This window comes from Mustelus asterias, chromosome 3 (assembly GCF_964213995.1).
Source record: "Mustelus asterias chromosome 3, sMusAst1.hap1.1, whole genome shotgun sequence".
Lineage (NCBI taxonomy): Eukaryota > Metazoa > Chordata > Chondrichthyes > Carcharhiniformes > Triakidae > Mustelus > Mustelus asterias.
Window position 1 is genome coordinate 152167805 of NC_135803.1, and position 19114 is coordinate 152186918.

General features: G+C 47.0%; 1 protein-coding gene across 1 annotated transcript in view; it reads left to right on the forward strand.

Annotated features, from left to right (window-relative positions):
* The window catches only part of LOC144491893 (uncharacterized), a 181783-nt gene that overhangs the window by 141300 nt on the left and 21369 nt on the right, over positions 1-19114 (forward strand). The window contains exons 62-69 of the mRNA XM_078210184.1: positions 88-123; positions 2952-2987; positions 5094-5150; positions 5265-5336; positions 7090-7161; positions 9752-9787; positions 16428-16508; positions 18074-18127. Coding sequence (XP_078066310.1) covers positions 88-123; positions 2952-2987; positions 5094-5150; positions 5265-5336; positions 7090-7161; positions 9752-9787; positions 16428-16508; positions 18074-18127 — 444 coding nt within the window. The remainder of the gene's footprint in view (positions 1-87; positions 124-2951; positions 2988-5093; positions 5151-5264; positions 5337-7089; positions 7162-9751; positions 9788-16427; positions 16509-18073; positions 18128-19114) is intronic.

Genomic DNA, 19114 nt, shown 5'->3' on the forward strand with positions numbered 1-19114 from the left:
ACTACTCAACTTTCATGATCTTCTTCACAAAATTTTGCATTTCCTCCCTAAACTTTTATTTTAAACTGCATTCCATTATCTTATCAGGGCGTTCCCAGTAGTCGGGGAGAAACTGGACTCAAAGTAAGTGTGTTTAAGAGAGCTATTCTGTAAGTTGTTTTTAAACTCGATACAATGGCAGAGGGGAAGGGATTTAGACAGCACTGTTTAAAAAAAGACTCCATGGCACCACCTGGTGACCAGGGGCTGCAATTACACCGTGACAGTTGAAAATCAGAAAAATTGTTGACATAGCAATTTACAATGGTAAATGTTGGCTGGGACATAAGCAGAAGCCTCAAGTCAGTTTTGTGGAGGAGTGGGGGAAGGAAGTTGGAAAGATTGCGGGAGCTCCAGGGGAAGGCCCCTGAGTCCACAGGAAATATTATTTTAAAAATTCCATTCTGAGATCTCTTCAACTCTGGGGGCACGGTGGCACAGTGGTTAGCACTGCTGCCTCTCACCGCCAGGGACCCGGGTTCAATTCCGGCCTCGGGTCACTGTCTGTGTGGAGTTTGAACTTTCTCCCCACATCTGCTCCCTGGGTGCTCCGGTTTCCTCCCACACTCCAAAGATCATAGAAGAATCATAGAAACCCGACAGTGCAGAAGGAGGCCATTCGGCCCATCGAGTCTGCACTGACCACAATCCCACCCAGGCCCTACCCCCACATATTTACCCGCTAATCCCTCTAACCTACACATCTCAGGACTCTAAGGGGCAATTTTTAACCTGGCCAATCAACCTAACCTGCACATCTTTGGACTGTGGGAGGAAACCGGAGCACCCGGAGGAAACCGGGTGCGGGTTAGGTTGATTGACCATGATAAATTGCCCCTTAATATCAGGGGGCTTAGGAGGGTAAATATGTGGGGTTATGGGGATAGGATCTGGCTGGGATTGTTGTCGGTGCAGACTCGATGGGCCGAATGGCCTCCTTCTGTACTGTAGATTCTATGAAAATGATGTGGCTGGTATAAATAGAAAGTAGATGGGCATTTCAGGATAAGCTTGTGGCCCAGAGTGTGGCCCAAGTATTGATGAAATGAAGTTTTTTTATTAAACCTTTTTCTTTGATTTACTTTGTGAAGTTAGATCTTTTATTGCGCGCAGCTGGGGTATCCTTCGTGCTGGATGAACATCTTACCCCCACTCTTGCTCTCTGTCTGCAACTCTCTCTTTACCTCCCTCTTTCTGCACACTCCTGGCGGGATTTTCCAGCCGCGCTTGCCCTCAAGACTGGAAAATCCTGCCCGAGGTCAATGGACCTTAGCATTGTCCTCCCCTCGCCGGCTACGATTCCCGTGGCAGGCGGGACGGGAGAAATTCCACCTACTGTCTGTTCAGGTTTCTTCCTCTCACTTGTTCTCCTCCAGTCTCTGCCTCCCCTCAACTTCATCTCTTTCTCCGCTTTCTCCCCTCTGTCTGTTGCTCTTTCTCACCTCGTGCTTCTTCCGCCACATTTCACCCTTGATCTCTTCGCTCTTGGGTTCCTTCCCTCTACGAATCACTTTGCCTGTCACCCCTTGTGTCACAGCCTCTATGCATGTCCTTCTGTCCTTTTCCTTTCTCTTCCCATCCTGCCATCGCTTTGCTGATTGGAAAGCCTGCGCTCCTGTCTGTTTTCGTTGGAACTCGTTTGATTTTTGGGTTACGTCTGGCCATTGACGAGTGCCATTCCTCCGAGTGCCAGGCTGAACCAGCCGCAGAGCAGGGCATCGGACTGTGTTCTGAGCTTTGCTTTCCTGTGATTGTTTTATCACAGTGCTGGGTAAATGATGCCTCTGTATCACGATGCTTCATTCTAACTTAACCCACTCAGTAGGTAAGAGTGTAAATCAGGCAACTTACCCCACCCCTTCCGTTACCTCTGCTGAAAAGATTCACTCGGATGCTACCGGGACTTGATGATTTGAGTTATAAGGAGAGGCTGTATGGACTGGGACATTTTTCCCTGGAGCGTAGGAGACTTCAGGTGATCGTATAGAGGTCTATTAAATAATGAGGGGTATAGGTCAGCTAGATAGTCAACATCTTTTCCCAAAGGTAGGGGAGTCTAAAACTAGAGGGCATAGGTTTAAGGTGAGAGGGGAGAGATGCACAAAGGTCCAGAGGGGCAATTGCTTCACACACAGGGTGGTGAGTGTCTGGAACAAGCTGCCAGAGGCAGTAGCAGAGGGTACAATTTAGTCTTTTAAAAAGCATTTGGGCAGTTACATGGGTAAGATGGGTATAGACGGATATGGGCCAAATGCGGGCAATTGGGATTAGCTTAGGGGTTTAAGTTGGGCCAAAGGGCCTGTTTCCATGCTGTAAACCTCTGACTCTATGACCTGGTTTAGGATGGAATGAGCCTCAGAGAAATAAACAGGAGAAGGACCTGTCAATGGAAACAGGTAGACAGCTTGTTAAGAAAAGGACTATCAGAATGGTTTGAAGCCATGGTCAGAATTATTGGTGATTTGACACATTTCTTAACTCTTTGTTTCCCTCAGTGTTAATCAATTCCTGTCCAGTGTAAAAATCAGGGATTTTTAAAATTCATTCTGAGGACAGGAGCAAGTCTGCCATTTATCACCCCACTGTATAGAAGGTGCTCCCACTGTGCTGCTAATATGGGGTTTCTGGTTTTGACCCAGCAGTGATGGAGCAGTGGGCCAGTGTAAAAGCCTCCAAGTTGGGGTGCTGTGAGACTTGGGGGAGAACCAGCAGGGGCTGCTGTCCCCAAGCATCTGCTGCCCTCGTCCGTGTCTGTGACGCTCACACCTTTGGAACGTGCCGTTAAAGAAGCTTTGGTGGGGTTGCCACAATGCGTGTTGTAGATGGTGCGCACTGCAGAAAATATGTGGCGGAGGGCATACATTTTTTTTAAGCCATGGACAAGAAAACCTAAATGAGTGTTTGTGTTTTAGGGTGCTACTGGAGCAGCTGGGCAGAAAGGAGAGAAGGTAGGTGGAAGATTCACTGAACACAAGCATATTGCATGAAATGTTAGCAAACGGCCTCTACTTGTGAACCGAGAGGCCCTGCATCTCACATCTATCCAGAGAATCACATTTCAAAGTGTCATATTCCCTCACAAAACAGTCTTAAATGAAAAGAAGATGCAACTTACAATTTATCTATTTGACCCGAGCTTTTTAGTCACCTGTCCTGCTATCTCCCATGTGGCTGAGTCTCAAATTTCACTTGATAACCTCTCCTATGTAAAGCATTGGTATATTTCTCTATGTTAAAAGTGGGATATTATCCAATGCTTAATAATTCAGGTCGTTGTTGGAACAAATAGGAGAGAGCTTTACCTTACAGGTGGCACAGTGGTTAGCACTGCTGCCTCACAGTGCCTGGTACCCGGGATCGATTCCGGTCCTCGGGTCACTCTCTGTGTGGAGTTTGCACGTTCCCCCTGTGTCTGCGTGGGTTTCCTCCGGGTGCTCTGATTTCCTCCCGCTGTCTAAAGATGTATGGATTAGGTGGATTGGCCATGCGAAATTGCCCCTTAGTGTCAGGGAGATTAGCAGGGTAAATATGTGGAATTACGGGCCTGGGTGAGGTTGTTGCTGGTGCAGGCTCGATGGGCCAAATGGCCTTCTCCTGCACTGCACCGATTCCATGATATGTGACTGCTCTATCGGAATTGGGTCATAGAGACACTATTATGGAACAGAAGGAGGCTATTCGGCCCATTGATTCCATGCCAGTTCTCTGTAGAGCAACACAATCAGTCCCATTCCCCCCCCCCAGACCCATTTTATTCCTGTAGCCTTGCAAGTTTATTTCCCTCAGGAGCCCATCCAATTTTCCTTAGACAGCCTTGATTGTGTCTGCTTCCACCATCCCCATAAGCAGTGAGTCCCAGGTCATTGCCACTTGTTGCATAAATAAAGTTCTTCCCCTTTCCCCCAAAACCTTAAACCTGCCTCTCCCACTCTTTGTATCATCAGCCAATAGGAACAGCTTTTCCTTGTCGACCTTACCTGAACTTATCATAACCTTGGACATCTCCATCAAATCTCCACCCAGCCTGCTCTCCAAGGAGGAGAACAACTCCAGTTTCTCCAACCTCCCCCAGCAGCTAAAATCCCTCATCCCTGGAACCATTCTGGTCAATCTCCTCTACACCCTCTCAAGGAACTTCACATCCTTTCGAAAGAGTGGTGACCAGAACCAGAACTTGACCATTTTGCAGGCAACCCCTGTATATTTGCATCCCTAACTATTCTCTCAATATGCCTTGCCACCTTCAAAGACCTTTGCCCATGAACACCCATCACTCTGACCCTGCTGCTCAATCTTCAGAACTGCACCATTCAGCGTATATCGCCACCCCCATCGATACACCTCGATGTATTCAATTACATCTGTAACTCTTCTGCACATTCTGCTCATCCATGTATGACCTGTTGCAGTCGATCAGTATCATGCTTGCTCTTTGGTATCCACTGACCCTTGAGGAACACCATTGTCTACCATCCCCCAGTCACAATTTACCAAAACTCACTCTCCAGCTTGGGTCACTGTCTGTGTGGAGTTTGTACATTCTCCCTGTGTCTGTGTGGATTTCCTCAAGGGGGTTCTGTTTTCCTCCCACACTCCAAAGCTGTAATTTAGGTGGATTGGCCATTCTAAATGGGCAGCACGATGGCACAGTGGTTAACACTGCTGCCTCACAACGCCAGGGACCTGGATTCAATTCCGGCTTTGGGTGCCTGTCTGTGTGGAGTTTGCACATTCTCCCCATGTCTCTGTGGGTTTCCTCCAGGTGCTCCGGTTTCCTCCCACAGTCCCAAAATGTGAGGGTTAGGTTGATTGGCCATGCTAAATTGCCCTTAATGTCATGGAGACAAACAGCGTAAATTTGTGGGATTACGGGGATAGGACCTGGGTGGGATTGTTGTCAGTGCAGACTCGATGGGCCGAATGGCCTCCTTGTGCACTGTAGGAATTCTATGATTCTCTGTTCATTGAAACCTTGCTCCTCATATCATATCAGCTACAGTCTGTGTTAATGCTACAGAAGCCTGACAAAGTGAATTCTGTTTCCCCCGGTACAGGGTGAAGTAGTGTCTGTTCATGGAATTCCCGGACTCAAAGGAATCAAAGGAGAGTTTGTAAGGAATAACACTCTAAAACTTTGGCAGAGAAAAAAATCAAATATTTTTCGGGGCTTGGAGGGGAAAGTTGTGTTTGGGATATTGTTAAACGTTAATGTCTATTCCCTATAGGGGGAGCGCGGACAGAAAGGAAGTGAAGGACCTAAAGGAGCGAAAGGGGAAGAAGGACCACGGGGGGAGAAGGTAAGTGTTCAGACGGCTGGACTAGTAATCCAGCAAACGAGAGTTCAAATCCCACCCGGACAATTTGAGAATTGGAGTTCTGCTTTTAAAAACCTGGAAATACACTACAGGTGTTACTGTTGAAACTGCTGGAGGTGACCAGAGTTAATTGGAGAGGCCAAAAAATGATTACTTCCATAAAGTCATCAGAATGACTATGGTAAAGAATGTATTCTTCAAACATAAAGTATTGCTTGGCTTAAGAACGTGTAGCGATCTGAAGAAAAGAATTCTCAAGACTGAGCTCCTTGTTGCACACGGCTGAAGTGTGAACCTTGAAAAAAACAGGCATCTGAAGACTAGAAAATTGTGGAATGTGGTTCTGGGGAAGGATGAAGCGGATTAGTTGGAGAGAAGACCAGAACAATGAAGAAGCTCTCAGGATCGTGGAGGAAGGAAGATCGATAGTGAACGCCTTCAAGAAAAGGCCACAAGGTTCGATTGGCCATATTCGAACTCATGAGAAATTGCTGAAAGAAGTGATTGGTGGAAAAGAAAGAGATGTCAACCAAGAGGAAGAAAGAGGATGGCAATGTTAGACAGGTTGAAATTAAAAATGGGAGCAACTGAAGAGGCAAGAGGTAAGGTATAGAGAAATGAGCAAAAGACGTGCCCTGAGGCCGATCACAATTACTACTGTCAGGAAGAGTGGTCATGAAGCTGCCAACTGTGATAAACCCCACCTGGTTCACTCATACACTTCAGGGAAGGGGACCCATCTTCTTTAACCAATCTGGACCTATAGGTGACTCCAGTCCCACACTAACGTGGTTGACTTTTAACTGCCTGACGTCATGGCCAGGCAAGCCACTTACTTGTATCAAAACTGCTACAGAAGACCCATCACCATAACAATCTCCTGGGGAAGCTAGGAATGGGCATTGATTGCCAGTGATGCCACACCCTTGGAATGAGTACAAGATACAAAGATATGCAGGATAGGTGGATTGGCCATAGTGAAATAAAACTTGTCCCTTTGTATCCCAAGATGTGTCGGTTAGATGGATTAGCCATGATAAATGTGTGGGGTTATGGGGATAGGGTGGGGGAAGAGGGCCTGGCTAAAACACTCTGTCTGAGAGGTGATGCAGATTCAAAGGGCCAAATGGCCTCCTTCTGCACTGTATGGATTCTATGGTACAAGCTGAGATACATTTAGGTATGTCAGACACACACAGAGTTTGAAACTGGCATTTGTTGATATGCACAAGTCATCCAACCTGTCAGATACTGATACTTGGAGAATTGGAATGAAGGTGTAAGTGATATAACAGCGAGTGTCACTTTCTGCTCTTCTACTCTTGGGTGGCCAATGGAACCTTGCATTCTCGGTATGAAGGATGCTGGTGACAACAAAGAAAGGAGCAGAAGGCGAGGGTGGATGAGTGAGTAGATGGTTCCTCAAGACAATATGCACTCCACCACAAGGGCTCACATAACCACAAACTTCCTCCTGATCCCTCTGACATTGCTGCTTCTTGTTTAGGATTCAACATGCAAACCATTGATTCACCCTGTAAGATTTGAGCCAATTCTATCAAACCCAAGTGGCCAGTCTTTTGTTCTCTTCCACATAAACTACCTAATCCTTATTGCAAAAACTGAGCGTTGAGCAGTCAAACTGTTCCTAGGGATGAGTAAGATGCCAATGGTAACTGTTTGTTTTACTATGTCCCTGGTCTAAGTGTTGTGTCTGATTATTTCTCCTGCCCAGGGACCCAAAGGCGAACAAGGAGACAAAGGCTCGATGGGATTCCCGGGAGCCAGAGGCCCCGGGGGACAAAAGGTACTGTCTTGTGTTCTATTCCATATTTTAGCCAAGCGATTATAGGACTACGGCCATCTACTTGACCTGGACTTCAAGATATTGCATAACTTCATGTTTTGCTTTATTCTTACACCTATATATGCAGCAGCGTTTGGTGAACCTTCTGTTAGCCTTTCAAACACTGCACTAAAAACCACACCAAGATGTAACACTGTGAGGTCCTCCCTCTCTCCAGGACAGATATCGCAGCTTTGAGCAGGTCACGAATGAAATTACATTTTATGGGAAATTGAGTTGAATTAGTGGCACTTTGCATTATAACCCAGCGATTTACAGCTTCCTTACTGCTGCTACAAGGTTTAGTTGGGTCAGTGGGAAGATCCTATAGATTGTCAATGCATATGTCAGGACAACTATATACAAATACATTGAGTCAGTGAAGGTTTTAATCAGGATTGGTTCAGAACCGAAAAGCCACGGTATTAACACCTGATTGGTTTCCATTTTGAGGGACCTATCGTTTTCCACTAGAAGTTTAATTGAAGTTATCCAAGTCCTGGGAGATATTATTGGTCCCAGCGCCCAACTCATTCCGACCCCGCCCACCCGCACGGACAGGCCAATCGGACGACGTGTTTCATGCCGTGCAGGACTTAATTGGCCACCCAGCGAAAAATCGCATTGAGAATCTGATCTTGTCCGGGAGTGGATTCTATATCAGCGCCCATGCCCGCTGACTTCACGTGCCCGCCTTGCATGAAACTCAGGCCATTATCCTAATGCCAACTCTACAAGATTGCCCAAATCGTTGGAGGCTAATGCCAGAGTCTCCAAAACTAAAGATGGAAAGTGCTCAGCGGGTCAGGCTGAGAGAGAGGGAAACAGATAATGATAACCTTTCATCAGAACTTTGCACCCCTACCTCATCTTAAAGCCTTTATTCCATTCCGCCCTCAATGCTGACCCAACATAGCGTTCCATGGATTTACAGCACTGGTGCCAGAACTCCGAGGCGAACCTCTCTGTGACTGGGCCAGAATCCATTCTCCAATGAAGCCCCTTGGAGAATCCTTGGAGAGAAGGGTCATGAATGCTCTTCCAACCCTGCCGCCAACTGAGGGCCTAATGTGGGCAAGAGCATCATCCTACTGTCGCTGGTGTTTACTTAGTAGCGGGCGAGGAGTTCATCATCTGGGGCACGACGGGAAAGCCTGTGTGGGGTAGCTTGTGGGCACCCAGGGGTGCTCCCTTGTTCATATTTCCCAAGATTCTCCATGCCTGATTGAGGACTCAGCATCTGCGAGTGGAGAGCCCACTGAAAGTTACCCCTCCCCCTGTGCCCTTGCTGCCAATCCCCCTTTCCTGTCGACTCCCTCGTGCCCTCACTCGCCCCCGCTCTTCGATCCAGGGACAATCCTGAGCCCCGGGTGGGTGCATTAGCGAGAGAGCCACTGTTTCAATAGAGCTATCATCCTCTGATTGGCTGGAACCTCTTGGCAGGCAGGACTCCAGCACCCACCCACCCACCCCCACCCTCCCCCCTCCCACCACAACACCCCCTCCCCCCCACCACTCTCCAAGTTTTTGACCCTGGGGAAGCCTCGCTGCTGGCCTGTGGGACAAGATGCAGCAGGCATTCCCAAAGAGAGGCAACACGGGACTGTCGACAGCCTGCAGCCAAGACTCTCGTTATTCCCATAAGATTCTGCCCCACCGCTTCCTTCCAGCCGAGGAAGTAACTTCAAGCACTGGTCTAACTTTGCAATTAAAGACAGATGAGGAATCCCGTTTTGCGCTCCATTGCTGATAACTGTGCAGCCATGCAGCATTGGGCCTTGCTGGCCAGGCTTTCCCACATCCTGGGATTAGATTGGGAAGGATGTTCAATCTAACAACGTAACTGGAATCAAGAGATGATTAAATATCTGCAATATAATATGGTTACATTCATCATCTTCCTGTTACTTTTTTGTCACACTGTTAGTGTCAAACCCTTCTCATTGCGTTTGTTGGTCTTGCTGTAATTATAGAATTTGTTTGATGGTTTTCTGTCCAGTCTCTCAGTACGTTCCCAGCACAGTCCCTCTCAGGATAAATTCCCACCTTGCCTCTGGGTTGGGTTCTCCGATCCCACTCGCAGCCAGGATTCTCCTGTCCCGTTGCAGTGAACAGAGATTTGGCTGAGCGCCAGATTCTCCATCCTCGCAGGTGGCAGGGCGTGAACAGCTGGAGAATTCCAGCCTCAGTCTACCTTGATCTATCCCCTGGGAACATTTTCTTTTGCTTTGCTGTCCCTTTTTTCTGTGAGGATGGGGCAGTGCTTGTTCCGGTCACGGACCCGGAGACGTTAGCGGAATTCTCCAGTCTCATTCACCCCCGCGACGGCTACCAATGAGAATTTGGCGCTCAGCCAAATCTTCATTCCCTGCGGCGGGACCGGAGAATCCCAGCGAGGTTGGAGGATTCCAGCCGTTAAATTAGGTCGGCCGGTCCGGGATATAATGACAGAACTCCCTGATGACACTTGCTGTCTGAGTTCGAACGTGGAAAAAATCTTTCCCACTCGAGTCTAAAACTTGACTAAACTCTTGTTTGTTTGTGTTGCCAGGGGGAGGCAGGTGAAGCAGGGAAACCAGGAAAACTGGTAAGATTTACGGAATTCCTTCCAGCACCCTGTACATCGAAGTCCTATTCCTCGTTCTCTATCGCGGTATAACAATATAACCGATTAGCTTAAAACCTCTACCTCAGTCAAGCATTGTGCTGGGATCACTTTAACCTACATGACTGGAAAGTACATGAAAGCAGAATTAAGCACGACCTTAATTTCCTCGCTGTTCCCTATTTTGTTTCTTGACTCAATTTGATTCATTATTGTCACATGTATTAATATACAGTGAAAGGTATTGTTTCTTGCGCGCTATACAGACAAAGCATACCATTCATAGAAAAGGAAAGGAGAGAGAGTGCAGAATGTAGTGTTACAGTCATAGCTAGGGTGTAGAGAAAGATCAACTGAATGCAAGGTAAGTCCATTCAAAAGTCTGACGGCAGCAGGGAAGAAGCTGTTCTTGAGTCGGTTGGTACGTGACCTCAGACTTTTGTATCTTTTTCCCGACGGAAGAAGGTGGAAGAGAGAATGTCCGGGGTGCGTGGGGTCCTTAATTATGCTGGCTGCTTTGCTGAGGCAGCGGGAAGTGTAGACAGTCAATGGATGGGAGGCTGGTTTGCGTGATGGATTGGGCTACATTCAAGACCTTTTGTAGTTCCTTGCGGTCTTGGGCAGAGCAGGAGCCATACCAAGCTGTGATACAACCAGAAAGAATGCTTGTCTGGTTCACTGCTGGCAAGATCTGGAAGGAGTGGTCTTAAGTTTATCCCAGTGGCTCTCAAACCAACTCTGTGAAAGAGTTATCTAATTAGCCTCACCTCTCTGCCCTGCATGTCGTTCCATTTTGAGGTTCCCTGGGGCAAAAGGGATTAAAGGATATGGGGGGGAAGGTGGGATCAGGCTGCTGAGTCAATGATCAGCCATGATCTTCATGAATGACAGAGCAGGCTGGAAGGGCTGAATGGTCTCCTCCTGCTCCTATTTTCCAGTGAAAGGTATTACTGGATTTGGACTTTGAGGCAGCACATTCCAGATCATGACAACCTGCTGCATAAATAAAATCCCCACATCTCCCTCTGGTTTTTTTTGCCACATATGTTAAGTCTGTGTCCTCCCATTCCTGGCCTTCCGACCAGTGGCACCAGTTACTCCCTATCTGTGTAAAAAAGGTTCAGAGTTTTGAACATCTCTTTTAAATCACCCCTCAGTCATCCCTGCTCTGAAGAGTGCACAGAGTTATAGAGGCCTTACAGCACATAGGAAGCCATTAAGCCCATCATAGGCAGCAACTTGGCCACTGGTTGGAGGTTCCTCTCCAGGTCACTCACCATCCTGACTTGGAAATATATTGGCCGTTCTTTCACTGTCACTGGGTCAGAATCCTGGAATTCCCTTCCTAACAGCACTGTGGCTGTACCTACACCACATGGACTGCAGCGATTCAAGAGGGCAGCTCACTACCACTTTCCCAAGGGGCAATTAGGGATGGGCAATAAATGCTGGTCTAGCCAATGACGCCCACATCCCATGAATGGATAGATTTTCAAACATCTAGTCTACACCCGGCTCTCTGCAGAAAAATGGTCAGTTCCATTGCCTGTTCTATCCCTGCCATCTTCCCAAGTTTAATGCCCCCCAACTGCTCATCCATTTTCCATTCACCATCTCCGCTTCCACCATCTTCATAAGCAGCAAGTTCTAAGTCATTATCACTCACTGTTTAAAAATGTTCTTTCTCTCATTCCACCTCCCCCCCAGCTTAACTTGCACAAAACCTCAAATCTTTGTCGCCTAGTCCGTGAGCTAACGGGAGCAACTTTTCCTTCTAAGAACATAAGAAATAGGAGCAGGAGTAGGCCATCTGGCCCTTCGAGCCTGCCCCGCCATTCAACAAGATCATGGCTGATCTGAAGCGAATCAGTTCCACTTACCCGCCTGCTCCCCATATCCCCTAATTCCCTTATCGATCAGAAAACTATCTACCCGTGATTTAAACATATTCAACGAGGAAGCCTCCACCACTTCAATGGGCAGAGAATTCCAGAGATTCACTACCCTCTGAGAGAAGAAGTTCCCCCTCAACTCTGTTCTGAACCGGCCCCCCCTTATTTTGAGGCTGTGCCCTCTAGTTCTGGTTTCCCTTCTAAGTGGAAAGAATCTCTCCACCTCTACCCTATCCAGCCCCTTCATTATCATTGGGCTTCATTCTCAACCACATCCAAACATGTCATCATCTTGTTCACCCCAATCTCCACTCAGTCTCCTCTGTCCCAATCTCAGCTCCTCAAGTCCCGACAATTTTGATCTCTTTGTATGGCTCCTGCTCAGACCAAGACCGCAAGAAGCTGCAAAGGATTGTGAATGAAGCCCAATCCATCACTCAAACCAGCCTCCCATCCATTGACTCTGTCTACACTTCCCACTGCCTCAGAAAAGCAGCCAGCATAATCAAGGATCCCACGCACCCCGGACATTCTCTCTTCCACCTTCTTCCGTCGGGTAAAAGATATGAAAGTCTGAGATCACGTACTGACCGACTCAAAAGCAGCTTCTTCCCTGCTGCCATCAGACTTTGAATATTAAGCTGACCTTTCTCTTGACCCTATGTGTAACTGCAACCCCATATTCTGCACCCTCTCCTTTCCTCCTCCTCTATGTATGGTATGCTTTGTCTGTATAACGTGCAAGAAACAATACTTTTCACTGTTTCATAATACATGTGACAATAATAATAAATCAATTGAATTCATTCTTCCAGAATACCAATCGCACTTTCACAATTGAGTCAAGGTTCCTCGTTTTAACCATTTTTCCTGGGAATCTCTTCCCGCTGTTTGTCAGTAATTTCCGAGTGTCTCACCCGCCCGAGGCTCGTAAGATCCCATCCGAGGCCAATGGAGAATGCCGTTCTGCGTGCCTCGCCCGCCCCGATTCCGGGGAGGGCGGCCGGTAAACATCTGGCCTCTGTCTCGAATTTGCTCTGTACGATCCCACATCTTTGCTTGTGTTGACTGAGCTAGAATCTTTCAAAATTGATAATATTTCTGTTGTGTTAAATTCAGTATTCTATTGCAGTGCTAAGCCAGTGAAGGTCAAATCAGCCTGATAACTGTGATATTGTGAAATGTTAATCAGTTAACTCATGGAGGATGCCTTGGCAACAGTGCTGTTTGCTTTTGCAAACTGCTATAGCTTTGAATAGTGGGAAGAAGCCACACAGCCGAAATGATTGTCTTGTAGACAAGCATCTTAAACCATCAATAAAGATGATCTCCTTTGTGTTTGAAATAGTGCAGGGAAGTTCTCCGCAGTACCCTGCCTAATAAATATCCCTCCACCAACATCATTCAAAAAAACAGCGACAGCGACAGAGTCATAGAGGTTTACAGCATGGAGACAGGCCCTTCGGCCCAACTTGTCCATGCTGCCCATTTTTTTAACCACTAGGCTAGTCCCAATTGCCCGCATTTGGCCCATATCCCGCTATACCCATCTTACCCATGTAACTGTCTAAATGCTTTTTAAAAGACAAAATTGTCCCCACCTCAACTACTGCCTCTGGCAGCTTATTCCAGACACTCACCACCCTCTGTGTGAAAAAAGTTGCCCCTCTGGACCCTTTTGTATCTCTCCCCTCTCACCTTAAACCTATGCCCTCTCATTTGGGAAAGATATTGACTATCTACCCTATCTATGCCCCTCATTATTTCATAGACCTCTATAAGATCAGCCCTAAGCCTCCTACGCTCCTGAGGAAAAAAGTCCCAGTCTATCCAACCTCTCCTTATAACTCAAACCATCAAGTCTCAGTAGTATCCTAGTGAATCCTTCCTGCACTCTTTCTAGTTTAATAATATCCTTTCTATTATAGGGTGACCAGAACTGTACACAGTATTCCAAGTGTGGCCTTACCAATGTCTTGTACAACTTCAACAAGACGTCCCAATTCCTGTATCCAATGTTCTGACCAATGAAACCAAGCATGCCGAACGCCTTCTTCACCACTCTGTCTACCTGTGACTCCACTTTCAAGAAGCTATGAACCTGTACCCCAATATCTCTTTGTTCTGTAACTCTCCCCAATGCTGTACCATTAACAGTGTTGATGGTGGAGCTTACGGTGGGCAAATTGACTGCCTCATTTCTTACATGGCAACAGTGACTAAACTTCCAAAGTAAGGCAAAGACGCCATAGTCACAGAGGGCCATCAGCTGCTCTCCCTTTTTGAGAGAGATTTGACTGGTGGTGATTTAACCTGAGGGTCACCACACCTCAGGCGAGGGGCAGGTTGAGAAAGCGGGGCCTTCATGGATAACCTCAGCTGGTACGGGAACTGAACCCATGCCTTTAGCTTCACCCCGCATCACAAACTAGCCGTCCAGTCAACTGAGCTAAACCAACAAAGTATTTCATTGGCTCTAAAGCATTTAGGGACATTCTGAAGACATGAGAAGCTCCATTTTAATGCAAGTTGCTCCTTCAAAGCACTTTCTTTGTTTGTTTCGCCAGATATCAATTAATGCGTGAAATGTTTGAAGGTGGGATAAGCTGGGGTTGGGGGTTTGGTGGCATAGTAGTATTGTCACTGGATTGGAATCCAGTGACCCTGGGTAATGCTTTGGAGACCGGGTTCAAATCCCACCTTGGGCAGATGGTGGAATTTGAATTTAATTAAAAATAGAAATCTGGAATTAAAAGTCTATTGATGACCATTGTCAATTGCTGTAGAAATCCATTTGATTCACTAGAGTCATAGAAGTTTACAGCATGGACACAGGCCCTTCTGCCCAACTTGTCCATGCCGCCCCTTTTTTTTAGCCACTAAGCGAGTCCCAATTGCCCGCATTTGGCCCATATCCCTCGATACCCATCTTACCCATGTAACTGTCTAAATGCTTTTTAAAAGGGACTAATGCCCCTTTGAGGGAAGGAAATCTGCCATCCTTACCTGGTCTGGCCTGCATGTGACTCCAGCGTCACAGCAATGTAATTGATTCTCAGCTGCCCTCGGAAATGGCCAAGTGAATCATTCAATTAGGGATGGGAAACAAATGCTGGCCTTGCCAATGTCACCCAGGTCCCAAGAAATAATTAAAAATAAGATGTCCGTTGGTGACTCGTCTGAATTCAGAAATATAAATAAACTTTTTTTTAATAGTCACAAATAGGCTTACATTAACACTGCAATGAAGTTACTGTGAAATTCCCCTAGTCGCCACACTTGGGCGCCTGTTCGGGTCAATGCACCTAATTAGGTGGTACGGAATGGTAATGGTAAGGAAATGTTACAAATTGTAAAGGATCGCGTTCAGATAATAAGGACCAACAGTGTGCCACCCTGCCCATTGCCTGAGCAACTGCGCGAATGGAAAGATTTATTCTGGGGTTATGAATCCTTTTAAGATCATTCATAGAATCCTACAGTGCAGAAGGAGGCCATTCGGCCCATCGAGTCTCCACCGACAACAATCTCACCCCAGGCCCTACCTCCATAACCCCACACATTTACCTTGCTAATCCCTCTAACCTATGCATCCCGGGACACTAAAGGGCAATTTAGTGTGGCCAATCAACCTAAACAGCACATCTTTGGACTGTGGGAAGAAACTGGAGCACCCGGAGGAAACCCATGCAGACACGAGGAGAACGTGCTTTGGAGAGAGTACAGAGGAGGTTTACCAGGACGTTGCCTGGTATGGAGGGGCTTAGTTATGAGGAGAGATTGGGTAAACTGGGGTTGTTCTCCCTGGAATGACGGAGGATGAGGGGAGACTTAATAGAGGTGTATAAAATTATGAAAGGCATAGATAGGGTGGACGGTGGGAAGCTTTTTCCCAGGTCGGTGGTGACGTTCACGAGGGGTCATAGGTTCAAGGTGAAGGGGGGGAGGTTTAACACAGATATCAGAAGGACGTATTTTACACAGAGGGTGGTGGGGGCCTGGAATGCGCTGCCGGGCAAGGTGGTGGAGGCGGACACACTGGGAACGTTTAAGACTTATCTAGATAGCCATATGAACGGAGTGGGAATGGAGGGATACAAAAGAATGGTCTAGTTTGGACCAGGGAGCGGCACGGGCTTGGAGGGCCGAAGGGCCTGTTCCATATTGTTCTTTGTTCTAACGTGTAGACTCCGCACAGACAGTGACCCAAGCTGGGAATAGAACCTGGGTCCCTGGCACTGTGAGGCAGCAAAGCTAACCATTGTGCCACCATGTTCCTGTAGTGCCTCTTGTAGATGGTGCACACGGCTGCTACTGTGCATCGGTGGTGGAAGGATTGAATATTTGTGGAGGGGGAAGCAATCAAGTGGCTGCTTTGTCCTGGATGGTGTCGAGCTTCTTGAGTGTTGTTCGAGCTATACCCATCCAGGCAAGTGGGGAGTATTCCATCACACTGCTGACTTGTGTCTTCTACATGATGGTCAAGCATTGAGAAGTCAGGAGGTGAGTTACTCGCCGCAGGATACACCACATGATGGGACATTGAATCTTAACCAATGGGCATAGATCCTTGATCTTTTCTGAGTTCATTATTAACGGCTGATAGGAAATGTGCTCCTTCTCTGTAGCTGTTATCATTCTGTTCACCAGTAGACTTTAACAGAGATGCCATTCTTGACCTCTGTTACTACCTGCTAACTTACTTTTTTTCTGGGTGGATTTTTTTATAGGGATTGCCAGGAAAGGATGGCGTTGATGGAGTCAAAGGAAACCGCGGTGAGGTGGGAGAAGCTGGGCTGAGAGGTGTCAAAGTAAGTAATTGTGGGCAATTACTGAGGAAAATAGCAGCCATGACTGAATGGCGGAGCAGTCTCAATGGGTCGAGTAGCCTAATTCTACTCCTATGTCTTCTAGTCTTGTGGCAATGTCACAAGGGGCATGTGTGAAATCTTTAAACCACATTGACTTCAGTGAAGCTTGAATTGGGTGTACAAGTGACATTTCAAAGTTGGAATAGTGAGCTGTATTGTTAATATTTGCAGTCCTGTCACCTGATGGCAGTGACTGGGGGCAACTGAGTCACATTGATCAAGCTGTATTGAATACAGGAGTTGGGAAATCATGTTGCAGCTATATAAAACCTTGCTTAGGCCTTGTCTGGAGTATCGCCGTGCAGTTCTGGTCATCACACTACCAGAAGGACATGGAAGTTTTGGACAGAGTGCAAAGAAGGTTCACCAGGATGTTGTCTGGTCTCAAGGGCGTTGGCTATGAGGAGAGGTTGAATAAACTAGGATTGTTTTCATTGGAAAGACGGAGGCTGAGGGGAGACCTGATAGAGGTCAACAAAATTATGAGAGGCATAGATAGGGTGGAGAGTCAGAGGCTTTTTCCCCAGGGTGGAAGAGCCAATTACAAGGGGGCACAGGTTCAAGGTGAGAGGGGGAAAGTTTAAGGGAGGAGTGTGGGGGAAGTTTTTCACGCAGAGAGTGGTGGGTGCCTGGAACGCGCTGCCAGAGGAGGTGGTGGAAGCAGGTACATTAGCAACATTTAAGAGGTACCTGGATGGGTGCATGAATAGGGAGGGAATAGAGGGATACGCACTGAGTAAGGGCAGAAGGTTTTGTTTAGTTTAGTTAGGGCATCATGATCAGCACAGGCTTGGAGGGCCGAAAGGCCTGTTCCTGTGTTTTACTGTTCTTTCTTTATTCTTTGTAAATTTATTTCCGATGTGTGAGCAATTGTGAATTAGCCGACTTCACCGTGCAGCAGCGAAACCTTTAATGGTTGTGGAGGAAAAACCCACAGCACTGGAATTCCCTGGACAATCCCAGGCCTTGCCGAGGTTCAATCCCAAAGTCCACTTCACAACTATCAGGAACAGATTTGGGACGAGCAGCATTATTTGCACGGTCCCTAAGGTGTTTTTCACATGCCATGTATAGACCTTAAAGACATCTGCTGTTGCAGGAAAGGGCCGGTACACACACAGGGCCGGTACACACACAGGGCCGGTACACACACAGGGCCGGTACACACACAGGGCCGGTACACACACAGAGCCGGTACACACACACAGGGCCGGTACACACACACAGGGCCGGTACACACACACAGGGCCGGTACACACACACAGGGCCGGTACACACACACAGGGCCGGTACACACACACAGGGCCGGTACACACACAGGGCCGGTACACACACACAGGGCCGGTACACACACACAGGGCCGGTACACACACAGGGCCGGTACACACACAGGGCCGGTACACACACAGGGCCGGTACACACACAGGGCCGGTACACACTCAAGGCTGGTATACATAAAGAGCCAATATACACTAAAGAGCTACAATCGTCCATTTATTTTCCAGGGTGACAGAGGGGTGAAAGGTGCCTGTGGTAATGATGGAGAGAAGGGAAGCAAGGTAAGAACTGGGCACAAAGATTTAATCTGGTAATTTATTTTTAAAATTAAGTAGAAATAAAATTAAAATGGAAACAAGTAATTTAAGCCTGAGGTTTGGAGGTGGAGTGTTGGAGTGTGAACTGGTTAATTTCATCATTAAAATTATAATGGTTAAAATAGCACCGGATGGACATGTGAAGCTAAGATCTAGATTTTCATTTTTATATCAAGATTTACAGGAGGAAAGGGTGATCTGTACATCACCCATCCTGACTCCATATCCCAAAATAGCCTTAACTAATCAAAATCTGTCAATCTCGGCTTTGGAATTATCCAATCTCAGCAGTTTCATGAGGGAAGATTCCAGATTTCCACTCCCCTTGTGTGTGAGGAATTCCTTCCTGACTGTAATAAGTCTTCGGGGCAGAAGTCCCTTCACCAAAATCCCTTTATTTCCAATTCCAACAGCAGTACACAGAGTCCTCGCAGTCAGCGGTCTACCTTTGGGAGTGCCAGAGTAACTGACGCTCCCGGTTAAATACAAGGAAAAGACTCCCTGATTGGGCCATCAATTGACTCCTTAATCAGGGATATCTTTTGTTGTCCAACCAAATAAACGAAATCAAACTAACTCGGGGACAACTCAAAAGGGGCAGCTCCCCAAAAGGAGGGGAACCGCCCAAAACAAAAGGCAAAGCGAAAAGGAAACTTAAAACATCAAATTAAAATATGATTATGGGGGTCAATATACACCCCCGTCCCTGCGGTGCCCAGAGGCACGGAAGGACTCCTTAATCAGGGAGCTCATATTCCAATTGGCCAATCTCAATGGCCTGATTGAAGTCATTACACTGACCTGGGTTGGAAAGGATAGAAAAGTGAAGAAAAGACGGAGCATGCTTCACAGGCTGAGTCCTGTCTTTTCCATCTATTTTGCCTGACTGATGTGACTTCACTCATTGTCCATTTATATTGTCACTGCACCCAATCCTTATGTAACAAAAAA